This window comes from Aquila chrysaetos, chromosome 13 (assembly GCF_900496995.4).
Source record: "Aquila chrysaetos chrysaetos chromosome 13, bAquChr1.4, whole genome shotgun sequence".
Lineage (NCBI taxonomy): Eukaryota > Metazoa > Chordata > Aves > Accipitriformes > Accipitridae > Aquila > Aquila chrysaetos.
The window spans coordinates 17,828,532-17,842,597 of record NC_044016.1 but is presented as its reverse complement, the minus strand read 5'-3'; the positions used below and the strand labels follow the sequence as shown (position 1 = coordinate 17,842,597).

Below are 14,066 nucleotides of genomic sequence, written 5' to 3'. Positions count from 1 at the left end.
GAGTTCACTTGTGCTGCTGAAACCTTGCCATGGGCACCCATTACGGTCTTTGTTTGCATGGATCCTTTTCCTCAGTTTATGCTCATGAATTTATCCCTAATAAATATGTTTCTGCTCAAGACTCAGGGCTGTGCAGAAACTCAGAGGTAAGAGCTAATGCTCCCATTGAGCGGCCTTTCAGAGAAATCTGTCTTGGAGAAGTTTTTAACCCTGCAGCTTGTCAGCTCGGGAATGGGGGGAAAAAGAGGAGCAGATCTCAGTGTCATGCTCTCATCCCACAGGCTCCTGTGCCCTTGTGTCATAAACCCTGAGGACAATTCCAATGAGTTCAAGAAGTTGGTCTACTTTAACAGAAGGTATCAGGTAAGGCATGTGGCATTTGTTCTAGGTTTAATGTCATCCTCCTGTTGATCAAGAGACCACAGAGGGGCTAATATTTGGAGGTGGGGGACAGTTTCCACTCATTTTAATGACATACTTGTAGTCATGATTTTAAAAAAAAGGGGGGGGGGGGGCAGATGGGAGTAGGCTCAAGATCTTTACAACTCTGATTCACTAAACCAACAAAACAGATGAGAAGAAAAATTGTTAGAGAGCCATAGAAAGTAGAGAATGTCAGAGACCCAGCAGTTTTTTGATCACTTATGTCACTGGAGATCAGATTAAGTCAAAGAACTTGATAACTCAGGAACAAACTTCAGGCATGGGATGTCAGCCAAACCAAAAACTCTTTGGTGGACATCTTTTTGACAGAAAATCTAATTACTGAGCAGGTTGCCTGCTCATGTCAGTCAGGCAGCCATCCCCAGACTGCCTCTCAGCAAAGAAGCCCAGGATGTGTGTCTCAAAAAGACAGCTGCATTGGCTGCCTGGCACGAGCTGGAAACCATGGCCACATCTGGGTTTCTGCACTAGGGAGGGGGAACCCCTGCGTGAGATGTACATGGACGGGGTACTCGATGAGCTGAACGTAGAAGAAGGAAAGGTGACAACTTTTATTTGACTCTTTAGGAGAGAACCCGACAGTTAGTGGACAGTGGAAGGTATGACACTACAGAAGATTTCACAGTGGTTATGCAGCCATTTCTGATGAATGTGAACATGCCAAAAACACAGGTAAAAACAACCAAAAAACCGACGCCTACATTAAATCCTGGTGCAATTCCACTGACTTTTCAAAATTGTCTTGGCTGTAAATGTGACCAGCAGTTTTCTGGCCTAATAACTACTATATTCAGTTGAGTTAACATCCAAAATTGCAGAAAATGTTTATGGAATACCTTGGAGATAATGGGCAACAGGAATACAGACCTTGAAGGCACAGCTTGGGGCACTGAGTCCACTCCACTGCGATCAGACAACTATGCAGTAGATATTTAGTTCAAAGTCTTCACCGGGGAGCACTCACCCTATATCACTCATACATCACGAAGTCCCTTCCAGTACTTTGGTAAATGACTTTTAGTATGAAAACCCATGTGCTTCAAAAGACTATAATCTGTGTATCTCAGAAGAAATAAAGAATACAATCGATATCCATGCCCAGGTATTCTGTACCCAGAGTCATAGTTGCCTGTATTCCTTATTACTTTGGAAATTCTATATTAAAAAGCTTTAAAAAGCTTCTCAGTTCTAAGTTACTAGCGTTCCCTGGCCCGGTTTAATTCTCTTGGCCTCAGAGGCCTTTGCAGCTACTTCGGTTTGAAGTCAGATGGGATATCTCGCTGGAAGAGAGAGAGGATAAAATACACAGCTTGTTGCATATTTCCTGCCTCTGTGACAGCACCCGTCTTGTTCTCTAGGAGGGACTGCTGGACAGTTCATATTTTGCCCCAGACTGTTTCCACTTCAGCCAGAAGTCTCATTCCCAGGCTGCGCGTGCTTTGTGGAACAACATGGTAAGAGTTTTAAAGGTTGTATTGGTCACTCCTTGTCTGCTCCATCCTGCCCTTGGCAGCAAAAAAACCCCCAGGGAGCTACTAGGTAGCTAGCCCTGCCTCTTCTGAACCCTTACTTGTGTTTACAAAAGAAAAGAGTGACCATGTGAAGAAAGGTCACCTGAACTGTTAATCCAGTCATATCAAACCAGTAAATCTCAGGGTATGTTAAGACTGGGGCTGCTGGGCCTTCTCCCAGGGAGATGATGCCTGCCTGGCACATTGACCATCAGGCCATGTTTGTGGTGTATGGGAATTAACCTCTTCAGCATGCAAAGCAGCTGTGCATGGAGGCAGCCACCAGCATGGGTGCAGTGCACTGCAGTTGTCTTCCTGTGCTGCAGAGGTGGTTTCCAGTGGCTGGTAGCACAGCATTACCTGTTGCTCTCTGAGGTTCATTCACTTTTATTCTGTGCACTCCCCTTTTTCCCCACAGCTGGAACCCTTGGGGGGGAAGACACATAATCAGCAAATAGAAGATGAGATTGTTCTCAAATGTCCAAGTGAGGTAAGTTACAAGGGTGTCTGTGTTTATGTGGAGGTGCTAGGAGTGGCTTGGAGTCTGCGTGAGCCTTTACCAACTGCCTGGAGTGCTGTCTCAGTGAAAAGGGGGTCTGACTCTTCCCCACATAGTTTTGCCACTGCCAGCAGTAGCAGTATGAGCACTCCCCCATGAGATGGAGGGCAAGCTCATCCTAGAAGTAAGCTTCTTCACAGTCACACATCACAGTTGGCCAAAGCACAAAGGAAGGGTGTTTGGCCTACCTAGTCAAGACCATCAAGTGTCTACACTGAATGGCAGAGCTTCAGTGGGGGAAACAGAGCAACGATGGCACCAGTCAACACAGCTCTGCAGAGGTCACTGGGACTACCTTGCAGTGGGAACACAAGCTTCTTGTTAATCACACAGAGCAGGGTCCTGGGCGTATTCTGTTAAGTTCTGGCTGTGTAAAAATATTGCCCCAGGTATACACTGTTATTGTATGGATTTCAAAAAAGCCATTTCTTTCTTTTTGTTTTTTTATCCCTGGAATTCATTTGCATGAAGCTGCTAATCATCTAGAGACATCTGAGAACTGAAGGCTGGGGAACTGAAATCTCCATGTATTCTTCTGATGCTTTGCATTGACTCAGATTTCCTTGCTTTGTAGGCTGAGCCATTCCTGAGGACATATAAGAACAGTAATTACACATACCCTAACCAAACTTCAGTAAGTGTCAACATCACCATCCCATTGTTACTCTGCTGCATCTGTTCCTGTACAGTAAACAGATAAGTCATGCTCTGCACCACAAGTGAAATCAGCCTTTGGCCAAAGGGTTTGAGAAGCTGAGTACATGGCATGGGACCGGAAAGCACTCCCTGAGTTAGGCAAAATGCATCCGGAAACACCTGTAAGAACACATGCTCAGACAGCGCGGTTATCAGTACAGGATGCTACTCTAATCTGAGCAATACTGGATATGATTATTGAATTAAGCAACCAAGACCTGCCTGGTTAATTACATGCTAAATGGGCTCTGGTTTATCCACCTGGCCTCTACTAGGAAGATCCTAGTTAATACTGACTATACTTGCTAGTCAAATGCTATTCAGCTTTCTTCTTCTCTTTAGAATTATGGAAGCCAGCTGCTATGCGAGGACAGGTCTCCATCCTCCCCTCCTGCAGCTTCAGGTAGTCTTGCCTGTTTTATATTAAGAGGCTGAATTACCCTCAACTGTCCTTCAAGATGAGTTTTTATTTTTGCTGAAATGACTGCTGGACTGTGAAAAATACTGGTCAGAAAAGATGTCATGTTTTTCAGCAGCTGCTTTACAGGTACAATGCCATACTGTCATGCAAGGTAACATTCTGACTAAGTAGCTCCACTTAAATCGCTGCCAGCAGAGAACTTCAAAATATCTCACGATAATATCCAAATTTGTATGCTGACATAGCCTATAAGTGATACTACCTAACTCTTGGGGAAGGAAACTGGAAATCCAGCTTCATGCATGTTAAGTCATAGCAGTATTCAGTTTTTCAAGTAACTTCATATTGTCTCAGTCCTTCTGTGCCTTCTTACAGCTCTAGTATGTCGTTCCTGCTTTTTCTAATACTGCGTTGTTTTACCTTCATCTTGGTGTGGGATATTGTTTGCAACTTATTGTGACTCGCTCCTTGCTCTTCTGTCTTTTCAGTAGCAATGTTAACCATTGAGATGCTGAATAATATGCATATGCTGCTGCTACAACCACATGAGATGAGCTGGAGAGAGCTCCTGTTTTATCACAGGATATTGCAAAAGCAACATGTCTGAGCATCAGAATGCACAATGGCATGTTTCATGTATATAGTGGTGAAAAAGAATACCTATTTCCTATCCAAGTTCAACTGCATCTCTTTCCTTTGCAGTGCATTTCCTAAAGCCAGCTGATGTGAAAATTATAGCAGCCCTTGGGGATTCTTTGACGGTAAGAAGATAGAGTTTTTACTGTTCTCTTGGTAAAACTACAAACATGTGCCTCCTCCAGCAGAGGGGAAATAGCTGTTGTACCTAGAAGCAAAGATCCATTCATTCATGGATGACAATAGATCTAGAAGCTAGAACAAGAAAGAAGGTGTCAGTTCTCCAGCACTGTTCCCCCCATGCACATATTCACATGCTTTTGAACTCAGGCAAAACCACAGGCAAATCCTTTAAAGATGTACTTAAATAGTTTGCTAAATTGGAGACAGAAGAGATCAGATGCTGTTGAAACTAATGGGACATAGTACAAGCCTTAAGTTACTGTGTTTTTCAAAGCTTTTCTGAATAGGAACGGTCTGGTGAACCTGTTCTTTTGCCTCGGTTCTTTCAGGAACAGAGTGTGACTAAGGGATGTTGGATAATAGCTTTTTATTCATTTTAGCATTAATGAGATAAGGATGTACAGGGGTGAGAGCCCTCTGACTTTATCCATTTCAGAAGATATCCAGTCTTTTTATTGTGCCTGTTTTAACTCATAGCTAATTTCTTTATCAAGATGTAGTTCTTGCTGATGATGATTATCTTTGGTAGCCTAGAAGGAATATGTCTCAACATCCAGATATCATATATTCCAATTATGTCTTTCTGCCTAATGTTTTCATACTCGTCAAAGACTGAAACTCTCCAGCCAGCTCAAAGGAAACACTGGGCAGAAAGATGTAACTGGAACATAGATTTCTCTGAATCTGAACCTTAACAACAAAGACATTGTGTGTACAAACCATGAAGCCTTTACAACTCTCTGGCAGGTATGTTGCTAAAACTCCTACACACAGGAGGCTACTGAAATAAATAGAAGCATTTGAATGCAAACCTGCAATATTGACAGATGAAAGATATTCTGTATATAGCTGTGGTTGCCATATTATAATATGCAGGACCCTGCAGGTGTTTCTGCTTCTAAGTATAGTCTGTAGGAACTGAGAATAAAATCTGCTTTCATAGAAAGTGCAGTGGTGCATTGCTGTCTCAGAGCTGCACTTGGCCTGTGTATAGTTATTCTGAACACCAGTCTTCCATTAATTCAATAAAGCTTATACATGGAAGAAAACGTAGTGTTATGATTTAATCTGAGGTAGCAGCAAATAGTCTGCCTAGTCTTGTGTTCTACTGAAGTACTACCCTGTACCCAAATTTAGTATGAAACTATAGTATCACAGCTGGCAGGCATTCTGCTTCTGAATTCTGGTGGTGTTTTAGAAGGGAAGTAGTTGCTAGCTTGCCTCTTTCTTCAGGGTAATTGTAGAGAGTGCTTTCTTCCTTGCTGTAGTACTATTATAAGTCTCTCCATTTAGCACAATACTTTTCAAATCGGTGTAAAGGTATTATGGTGCTTCTTTCTGAGATATGTTTGTTTTCTCTGTTGAGTTCATATAGTGTTTCTTATCATTAGCCAGAAAGTTTCATGTGTTTGTTTGAGACATTGTCATCATTCTTGAGTTAACCGTAAATGAGTTATTCAGCTCATCTAGACCCATGAGAAGAAAGCCTTTGTTACACGGCTCCATCATATATTTTGTGCATTATATACAATATGATGCTTGTAAATAATTACAAAAACATTATTGATGCATTCTTCAGGAGGAAGGTTGGAGAAAAGCCAGATGCTTTCTAAAGGTTTTGAAGAGATGTATTCAGAAGTAAATAAAATTACTATGTATGAATTACTATTGTATTAGTAATTGTGCTTTAATTTCATTTGGTTAATGAAAAATAATGTCCAGGCTGGTACAGGAATTGCCTCAGATAATCTCCTGGATTTGGGCACGGAATACCGGGGCCTGTCTTGGAGGTAAGTCTTCAGCCAAGATGTTGAGGAGATGTATATTCTCCCCTGTAAATAATATTATTCCACATGTTTTGGGGCTTTCAGCTGTCCAACAGTTGAAAAAAAGTTCCTTCTCAGTCTAGCATTTCTTGTGAAGATGTATCAAGATCCAGGATTTGTCATAAGGGTGGCTTCACAGAAAAATTTTTCTCAGCAATGCATTTTAAGCTAGCCTTTTGACTTCTCTCACGCTTTCATCTTTGGCTGCTTGTGACAGTTTGTATTTTTATGGTGGGATGGCAAGTTGGAAATCTACAAAACTGGAGAAAAATCACTGAAACAAACAAGTCAGAACTGGTTGCTTTTAGGACTTCTCAAAGTTTTCTATTTCTGAACTGTTTGTAGCACTATGGAAAAGAGTTTAACCAGAGAACTTTTACCACATGCAGTACACAATTGTAAAAGACTAAAATTTTTTGGTGTGATGATGTAGCTCTGTTGACGTTGACTGAAGCAGTTCTGTGCTGTCCTAACACCCTTCCATAAGCCGGAGTGTGGCCTCAGTGTGTCCCACCAATTGAAAGCTGGAGAGAGCATACCCCTGTGCAGGAAGCAGGAGAAGAGAATGAGGAGCTGCTGCTGCAGCTGTCTTGTCACCCAGGGGCTGTTTGGTGCTGCCTTAGAGTGCCTTCATGAGGCTGGAACGGGCCTCAAAGTCGACCTTTTAATCTGCAGTACTTTAGGGCTCAATCATTTGAGTATGTAGCGGTATCAGGCATTTTTCTGCTATTTCATAATGATTGACTATGCCCCTCTACAGCTGCAAGATCATTAAATCCTTCTGACAAGCGTCTTTACCACTGAAACCATTCTCCCCAATAGCACTTCCACTTCTGTCCTCTCCATGTAATCCGATAGATTAATAGTTACCAAATTTATCACCCTTCGCTTTTTCTCTTGATGTGTGGTAGGTTTTCACTTCGCTTATTGTCTGTGTTCAGCTAAGAGATGAGTGACTGGAATTTCTCTTTCTCATTTTAGTATTGGAGGAGATGCATCATTAGAGAATGTGACAACTCTACCTAGTAAGTAAATGCTTTGCTAGATCTAATTGGCAAGACTAAAGAGAGGGAATGGGCTGATTTCCAATATTTTTACAGAGAGTTCTTAAGTATCTCAAAGCTGTTTTAGAGAAATTAACAAGAACTACCTTTCAAAGAAACAATAAAAAGTTGGCTTCATCAGTGAAGCTGAGAAGCAGCTAGAAATTCCCTTCCTTTTTTCCCTGTCCTTTCTCAACTGCTTGGTGAGTGTTATTTGAATTTCTAAACAAGCTTGCTATGTCCATGCTTGTGATGCAATCAACATCTGCTTTTAATAAATATTCCACCACAGCTTTTTCCAAAAAGACATGTTTGCATTGAGTAGACCTCTTTGGTAGATAAACCTGACTACTCGTACATGTAACCTGAAGGGAATAATTTTAACTTTCTTTTCACTGAAACATGCAACTTCTTGTAGCTCAGTCTATTGTTAATGTAAAGCCACTCAAGTTTCAGTTTGGATCAGCTGTAATAAGAAACTTCCAGTTGAAGAGGGCCAGTAAACTGTCCTTCTGTGTGTTGCCCATTATTATAAGCAGAATGTAACAAGAATACAATTAGAATAAGCAATTAATTTGTTCACTGGATGCTATTACATTTGACAAAGCCTTCATTAAAATGTGGTTAAATTCAGTCTTTGAGATTAAGGTAGCTTTTATAGTTTACAATGTGACCATTTTCACTCTCAGCTGTGAATTATTCTGTCAACTTCCTTTTGGAAACTACTATGGAGGTAATGGAGAACATGGTGGGATTTCATCAGAACCATGCATCTGAGGCTTTCTTCATATTTTGTCAGTAGTATGAGATTTTGCACAGCTCTGAAGCAAACCCAGATCCTCTAGCTGAAAACAAGCTTCTGCTGGGCTGAAGCTCATTCAGGATCACTTGACAAAGTCACCATCACGTGACTGAGGATTTTATTTTAGGCTTTAACCACTACAACATGAGAGATAACTGCACACAGTAGTCTTCAATTCTGCTCATCTTATCCACTGGTGACAGTGCAGGGCACAGCAAGCATGCTGCTGTCTGAGTTGCTGCCAGCTGCTGATCCCTCTCGCCACTGCTTGGTGGATGCATCTAGTTGACTGGAGGCTGCAGCAGTTGTGCTGTGCTGTCAGAGGGCAAAACTGTGGCAGTGCTGGTGTGTGCTAGTCCCTGTAGACAGGGAGCAGATGTAGTAATTTTTCCTTCATTGCCATCTTTCTTTTTCAGACATCTTTCGAGAGTTTGATGTTATGATCGTGGGCTATTCTACCGGCACCGGGAGTGAGAAAGATTCAAATGCATTCCTTAACCAGGCAGTTCCCGGAGCACAGGCTGAGTATGTAGCTTTTTGGTTTACATTCACAGGTGATGGATACTTCATCTAACTGCCTTTCAACTATCTCATGTGCTGTCACAACTTGGTCTGAAGAGCAAGCAAAACCAGTCTAGCTGAAAGTTCAGAGTTTAAAATAGGCTCAAAACCTGTTAAATGGATGGGCTTATTTCATAGCTGAACTTTCAACTGAAGCCAACAGTCTTGGTTATGAAATCCACAAACAAGAAACTGGCAGAAACTGTTTGGTGGTGGTGGTTTCTACTCTTCCTCTTCAACATCTATTTGTTTATCTATTTATCTGTCAATAAATCTCTGAGAGCATGGATATTTTCAGAAATTTAGTGTGAGGGAATTGGTAGAGAGATACTAGGAGAAAAACTAGATGAAATCTTCCATAATTCTGGCCTCAGGCTTCTGATTAAGCAAGCAAGAGTGGACAAGAGAGGAAAAAAACTAGCCACAGTCTGCAATCTGAAGAAAGAAGAATTGCTGATGGTCATATATGGGTTTTGGTGCATTGCAGACCTGGTGCAATTGCAGCCAGTTCTGCCAGTGTAATAGGAATTGTAATGTCTTGCGGTCACCTGAATTTAGCTCTCTGCTTTTAGTCACACATGGGAGGCTGCATGAGTTGAGCTTTGCTGTACTGCTTATCCCAGAAATCCCTGGCTTCTTATTGGAAGAGTCAATGCTGTTTAATTAACAAAACAGATGGCTGCTGGAATTCAGTCATAGTTTGGGCACAGGTTCTGGCAGACCATGCCTGGATTTGACATTGTTAGTTGATATTGCCCAGACCTTAATTTGTTTGTTTGTTTAAAGAAAAATTCCTCTTACTTCCCAAAGAGGTCTTGGAAGTGAAGTTCAGAAGCAAAGTTCAGAAGCCAAGTGAGGTGTTTGAGTTTGCTGTATCTAAGCAAATATTCTTAGGCTTTATTGGGTATTTTTATTGCTCTCCTCTAGGCCTTGAGTAACCTCTGACTCGTACTAGCAATCTCAATAAAAGCTTGGATTTCCAGACAGAAATAGTCTGCTAGGTACCCTGATATATCCTACAGCCCCCCATACCGGAGAGAAGGGATTTTGTTTCCTAGTGACGACTGAATGTATCTGTGTGTTGGTGAAGCATGTGCAAGGATTATGGCTCTGATTCAGCCATTAATGAGAATTTATTAACATACTTCTATATGCAGCATATATCCAGATTAGCTTCAACTTTTGCTTGTTATAGAAAAGAATGAGATAGGTGCCTGTCTTGTATATTGTATCAGTTAAATCCTAAACAGGCTTTTGGGAGTGGTGGGAGGACTTGAAAGAGGATACACAACCTCTTAGTTCACCAATATGACTTAAAGCAGCTTGTATCAGTAGCAACTGAGGCATTACTATTAAATAGTTACTTGTTAGCTGTATGAAATGAGATGATGGATGTTAGTCTAATGAAAAATAGTCTTCTGTTGTTTCTCTGTCTCATAACTGTTAGATCATACAGAGAGAAAATTAGAAAGGCAAAAGCTCAGCTAGAACTAAATCTGGCCACTATTGTAAGGGACAACAAAAAATGTTTTTATAAATATGTTAACAGTAAAAAGAATCCCAAGGAGAATATCTTTCCTTTAATGGATACAGAAGGGAACGTAGCAACCAGTGAAGAGGAGAAGGCCGAGGTACTTAATGCCTTCTTTGCCTCAGTCTTTAATAGTGAGTCCAGTTATCCCCAGGGTACTCCACCCCTTGAGCTGGAAGGTAAGGATGAAGAGCACAACATACCCCCCTTAATCCAGGAGGAATTAGTTAGGGACCTACTATGCCATCTGGACACTCAGAAATCTATGGGACCTGATGGGATCCATCCAAGAGTACTGAGGGAACTGGCAGAGGTCCTTGCCAAGCCACTCTCCATCATCTATCAGCGATCCTGGTCAACAGGGGAGGTCCCAGAGGACTGGAGGCTTGCCAATGTGACGCCCATTTATAAGAAGGGTCAGAGGGAGGATCTGGGGAACTACAGGCCTGTCAGCCTGACCTCGGTACCGGGGAAGATTATGGAACGGTTTGTCTTGAGAGCACTCACATGGCAAGTCCAGGATAAGAAGGGGATCAGGCCCAGTCAGCATGGGTTTACGAAAGGCAGGTCCTGCTTGACCAACCTGATCTCCTTCTATGACCAGGTGACCTGCCTAGTGGATGAGGGAAAGGCTGTTGATGTTATTTTCCTTGACTTCAGCAAGGCCTTTGACACTGTCTCTCATGGCATACTCCTTGAGAAGCTGTCGTCTCATGGCTTGGACAAGTGTACTCTTCACTGGGTGAAAAACTGGCTGGATGGACAAGCCCAGAGGGTTGTGGTGAATGGGCTGAAATCCAGTTGGTGGCGGGTCACAAGTGGTGTTCCCCAGGGCTCGGTGTTGGGCCTGGTTCTGTTTAATATCTTTATCGATGATTTGGATGAGGGGATTGAGTGCACCCTCAGCAAGTTTGCAGATGACACCAAGTTGGGAGGCAGGGTCAATCTGCTTGAGGGTAGGGAGGCTCTACAGAGAGATCCGGACAGGCTGGATCGATGGGCTGAGGCCAATCATATGAGGTTCAACAAGGCCAAGTGCCGGGTCCTGCACTTCGGTCACAACAACTCCATGCAGCGCTACAGGCTTGGGGAAGAGTGGCTGGAAAGCTGCCCAGCAGAGAAAGACCTGGGGGTGCTGGTTGACAGCCAGCTGAATATGAGCCAGCAGTGTGCCCAGGTGGCCAAGAAGGCCAACGGCATCCTGGCCTGCATCAGAAATAGTGTGGCCAGCAGGAGCAGGGAGGTGATTGTTCCCCTGTACTCAGCACTGGTGAGGCCGCACCTCAAGTACTGTGTTCAGTTTTGGGCCCCTCACTACAGGAAAGACATTGAGGTGCTGGAGCGTGTCCAGAGACGGGCAACCAAGTTGGTGAGGGGCCTGGAGCACAAGTCTTATGAGGAGCGGCTGAGGGAACTGGGGCTGTTTAGTCTAGAAAAGAGGAGGCTGAGGGGAGACCTTATTGCTCTCTACAACTACCTGAAGGGGGGTTGTAGTGAGGTGGGTGTTGGTCTCTTCTGTCAGGTGGCTGGAGATAGGACAAGAGGAAATGGCCTCAAGTTGAGTCAAGGGAGATTTAGGTTAGATATCAGGAAAAAATTTTTTACTGAGAGGGTTGTCAAACATTGGAATGGGCTTCCCAGGGAAGTGGTTGAGTCACCATCCCTGGAGGTATTCAAAAAGTGCGTAGACAAGGCACTTCAGGACATGGTTTAGCGGGCATGGATGATGGTTGGACTCTATGATCTTGAAGGTCTTTTCCAACCTAAATGATTCTATGATTCTATAACTCTGTGTAGAAAGGGATGCAAAAGTAAAGTCCTGTAAACTACTACACTAATATCCCTGAACTGTTTGATGCTTCTTTTGGGGTTCTGTTCTGCCACACTGTGGCTCTTGATGCATCTGAGAAGATGAATGCATCCTTGTTGAATATTGAAACGTATTGGAACGTAAGGAAATGTTTCTCCTGCTTTAGGTATTTGGCCCTGGAATGATGATGCAATCCAGCATTTATTCTTCATCAACCCAAAATATCCATTTTTCCTATGATTCAGAGGGGAAAAAAGAGTCCACCAGCTAATGCTAGTATTTCAGAATTGTTACCTGGCCTTTCTCACTTTTGGGTGCTAATCTGGAAACTGCTTTCCAGAGGTGCTGGGACCTGTCTGAAATCAGGTAGTTCTGCACCCTTACCAGCTTTTGGAAACCAGGTTAAGGGTTTCTTAGAATGAAATCAGTGGGCTGCTTTGCAGAGCTCTTTAGTGAACTTGATGACAATGTAGCAATGCAGGTCTCATTCAGCAAAATGTTCCTATGCCTATCTGCATTCATGGCCAAAGTGCTTACATACATGCTGGAGTTAAGGGTAGATCTGAAGCATGATGCTGAAGCACAGCCTGGCTGAGATCTCTGATTTCACATGAAAAAAAGGAGGTTAAGAATTTAAGACTGAGAGAAGGGAACAGGTGACATGAACTGTGAATATCTCTATTTCCCATTAGCAAACAGTTTCTGTTGATCAAGATCTAAATTTGGTGGAAACTGCAGCTCAAGGATGGGTGATTGCTGGCACTGCTTCATTCAAGATGTTAGATCTTACTGACTGCGTTGGCTCAGGATGCATCAGCACTTCAGTGACTGCATGAGAAATCAAAGGTGTTGCAGACTGCCAGCTCAATAAGTGGTGTTTTCCTCTGGATCAATATTGAAATTGATGCCCTAGCTTAGGGGTTTCCACAGTAAGAACAGAAGGAAATTGTGACCACTTGTGGCTTCTGATAACTTTGGGATATAGATAAGTAGGTTATGACATTGGACAAGGGTAACAGTGAACAGAACTACTACATGCATACAGTGTCTGTGTCACAAGTAGATGTATGACAGGGCTCATTCCTTGGTAAATACTCTTATGTTAGTGTTAGACCAGTATTCAGTTGGAGTAGGGTGGTGAGAGATATCTCCTGTTGCTACAGTAAACACAGCATTGCAAAGGAGAGCTAAGCTCTGGTTGCCATACAAAACAAGTGTCATGCTTATTAATGTCAGCTGATATGCTTCCAGTAATGATAGACAGTCAGTAAAGTGTTTCTAACAAGAGCCTGGAGGGATATGCAGCTCATACCGTACTACAGAGCTGCCTGGAAGGCCAAAGCTTTCCAACCATGTTCTCTTTTCTGTGCATATTTGAGGATCAACTTGTCGGGGCAGTCAAACAAGGTTGAAGTGTTCAGCTTAGGTAACTCAAAATTCATGGCAGCTTATATATATAAAAATATATATGTGTGTGTATATATACACAAAAAAGAGAGAGAGAGTGCTCACCTGGCTATTGGAAAACAGCGAGGCTGTCATCTTAACTTGTCTGAGTAATCTTGAAAGTTTCTTGGGTTTTTAATTACCCTGGGAAGGTAGTGTGCACAGAGCTGTTTTACATAATTGAAAATTAAGTATTGACTCTGGGTGCAGGCTACAGAAATGAGGGAGGTGTGCACAGTGAACTCTGAGACACTTCTGCTTTGTAGCGGGATGAGCTGTGGTTTATGCACGATGTTGCGCAAGAGGCCAATTAAATATTGGGACTTGGGATTCCCTTATTGTTTCAGTCTGCAAGGAACAGATTGATAGCAGCCTAGTTCTAAACAAGCCATCTGCTTACAAACATGTTGCTGTGTCTGGCTTTTCAGCTGGTTTAGGTGTTAAGCACTGTAATAGAAGCTAAACTTACGGTTCCAGATTAATTACTGAACTTCAGTAAAATCAATATTCAAGTTCAGGTTGATGTTGACTTTCCACAAAGATGTGAATGTGTAATTTGATCACGGCAACATGAGTATTGTACTGTCTCCTCACTCA

At 42.6% G+C, this 14,066-nt stretch overlaps 1 protein-coding gene across 1 annotated transcript in view; it reads left to right on the top strand.

Annotated features, from left to right (window-relative positions):
* The window catches only part of PLB1 (phospholipase B1), a 79,354-nt gene that overhangs the window by 33,532 nt on the left and 31,756 nt on the right, over positions 1–14,066 (top strand). The window contains exons 22-31 of the mRNA XM_030036002.2: positions 282–363; positions 1,012–1,116; positions 1,803–1,898; positions 2,374–2,445; positions 3,089–3,148; positions 3,553–3,613; positions 4,334–4,392; positions 6,173–6,240; positions 7,258–7,301; positions 8,538–8,646. Coding sequence (XP_029891862.2) covers positions 282–363; positions 1,012–1,116; positions 1,803–1,898; positions 2,374–2,445; positions 3,089–3,148; positions 3,553–3,613; positions 4,334–4,392; positions 6,173–6,240; positions 7,258–7,301; positions 8,538–8,646 — 756 coding nt within the window. The remainder of the gene's footprint in view (positions 1–281; positions 364–1,011; positions 1,117–1,802; positions 1,899–2,373; positions 2,446–3,088; positions 3,149–3,552; positions 3,614–4,333; positions 4,393–6,172; positions 6,241–7,257; positions 7,302–8,537; positions 8,647–14,066) is intronic.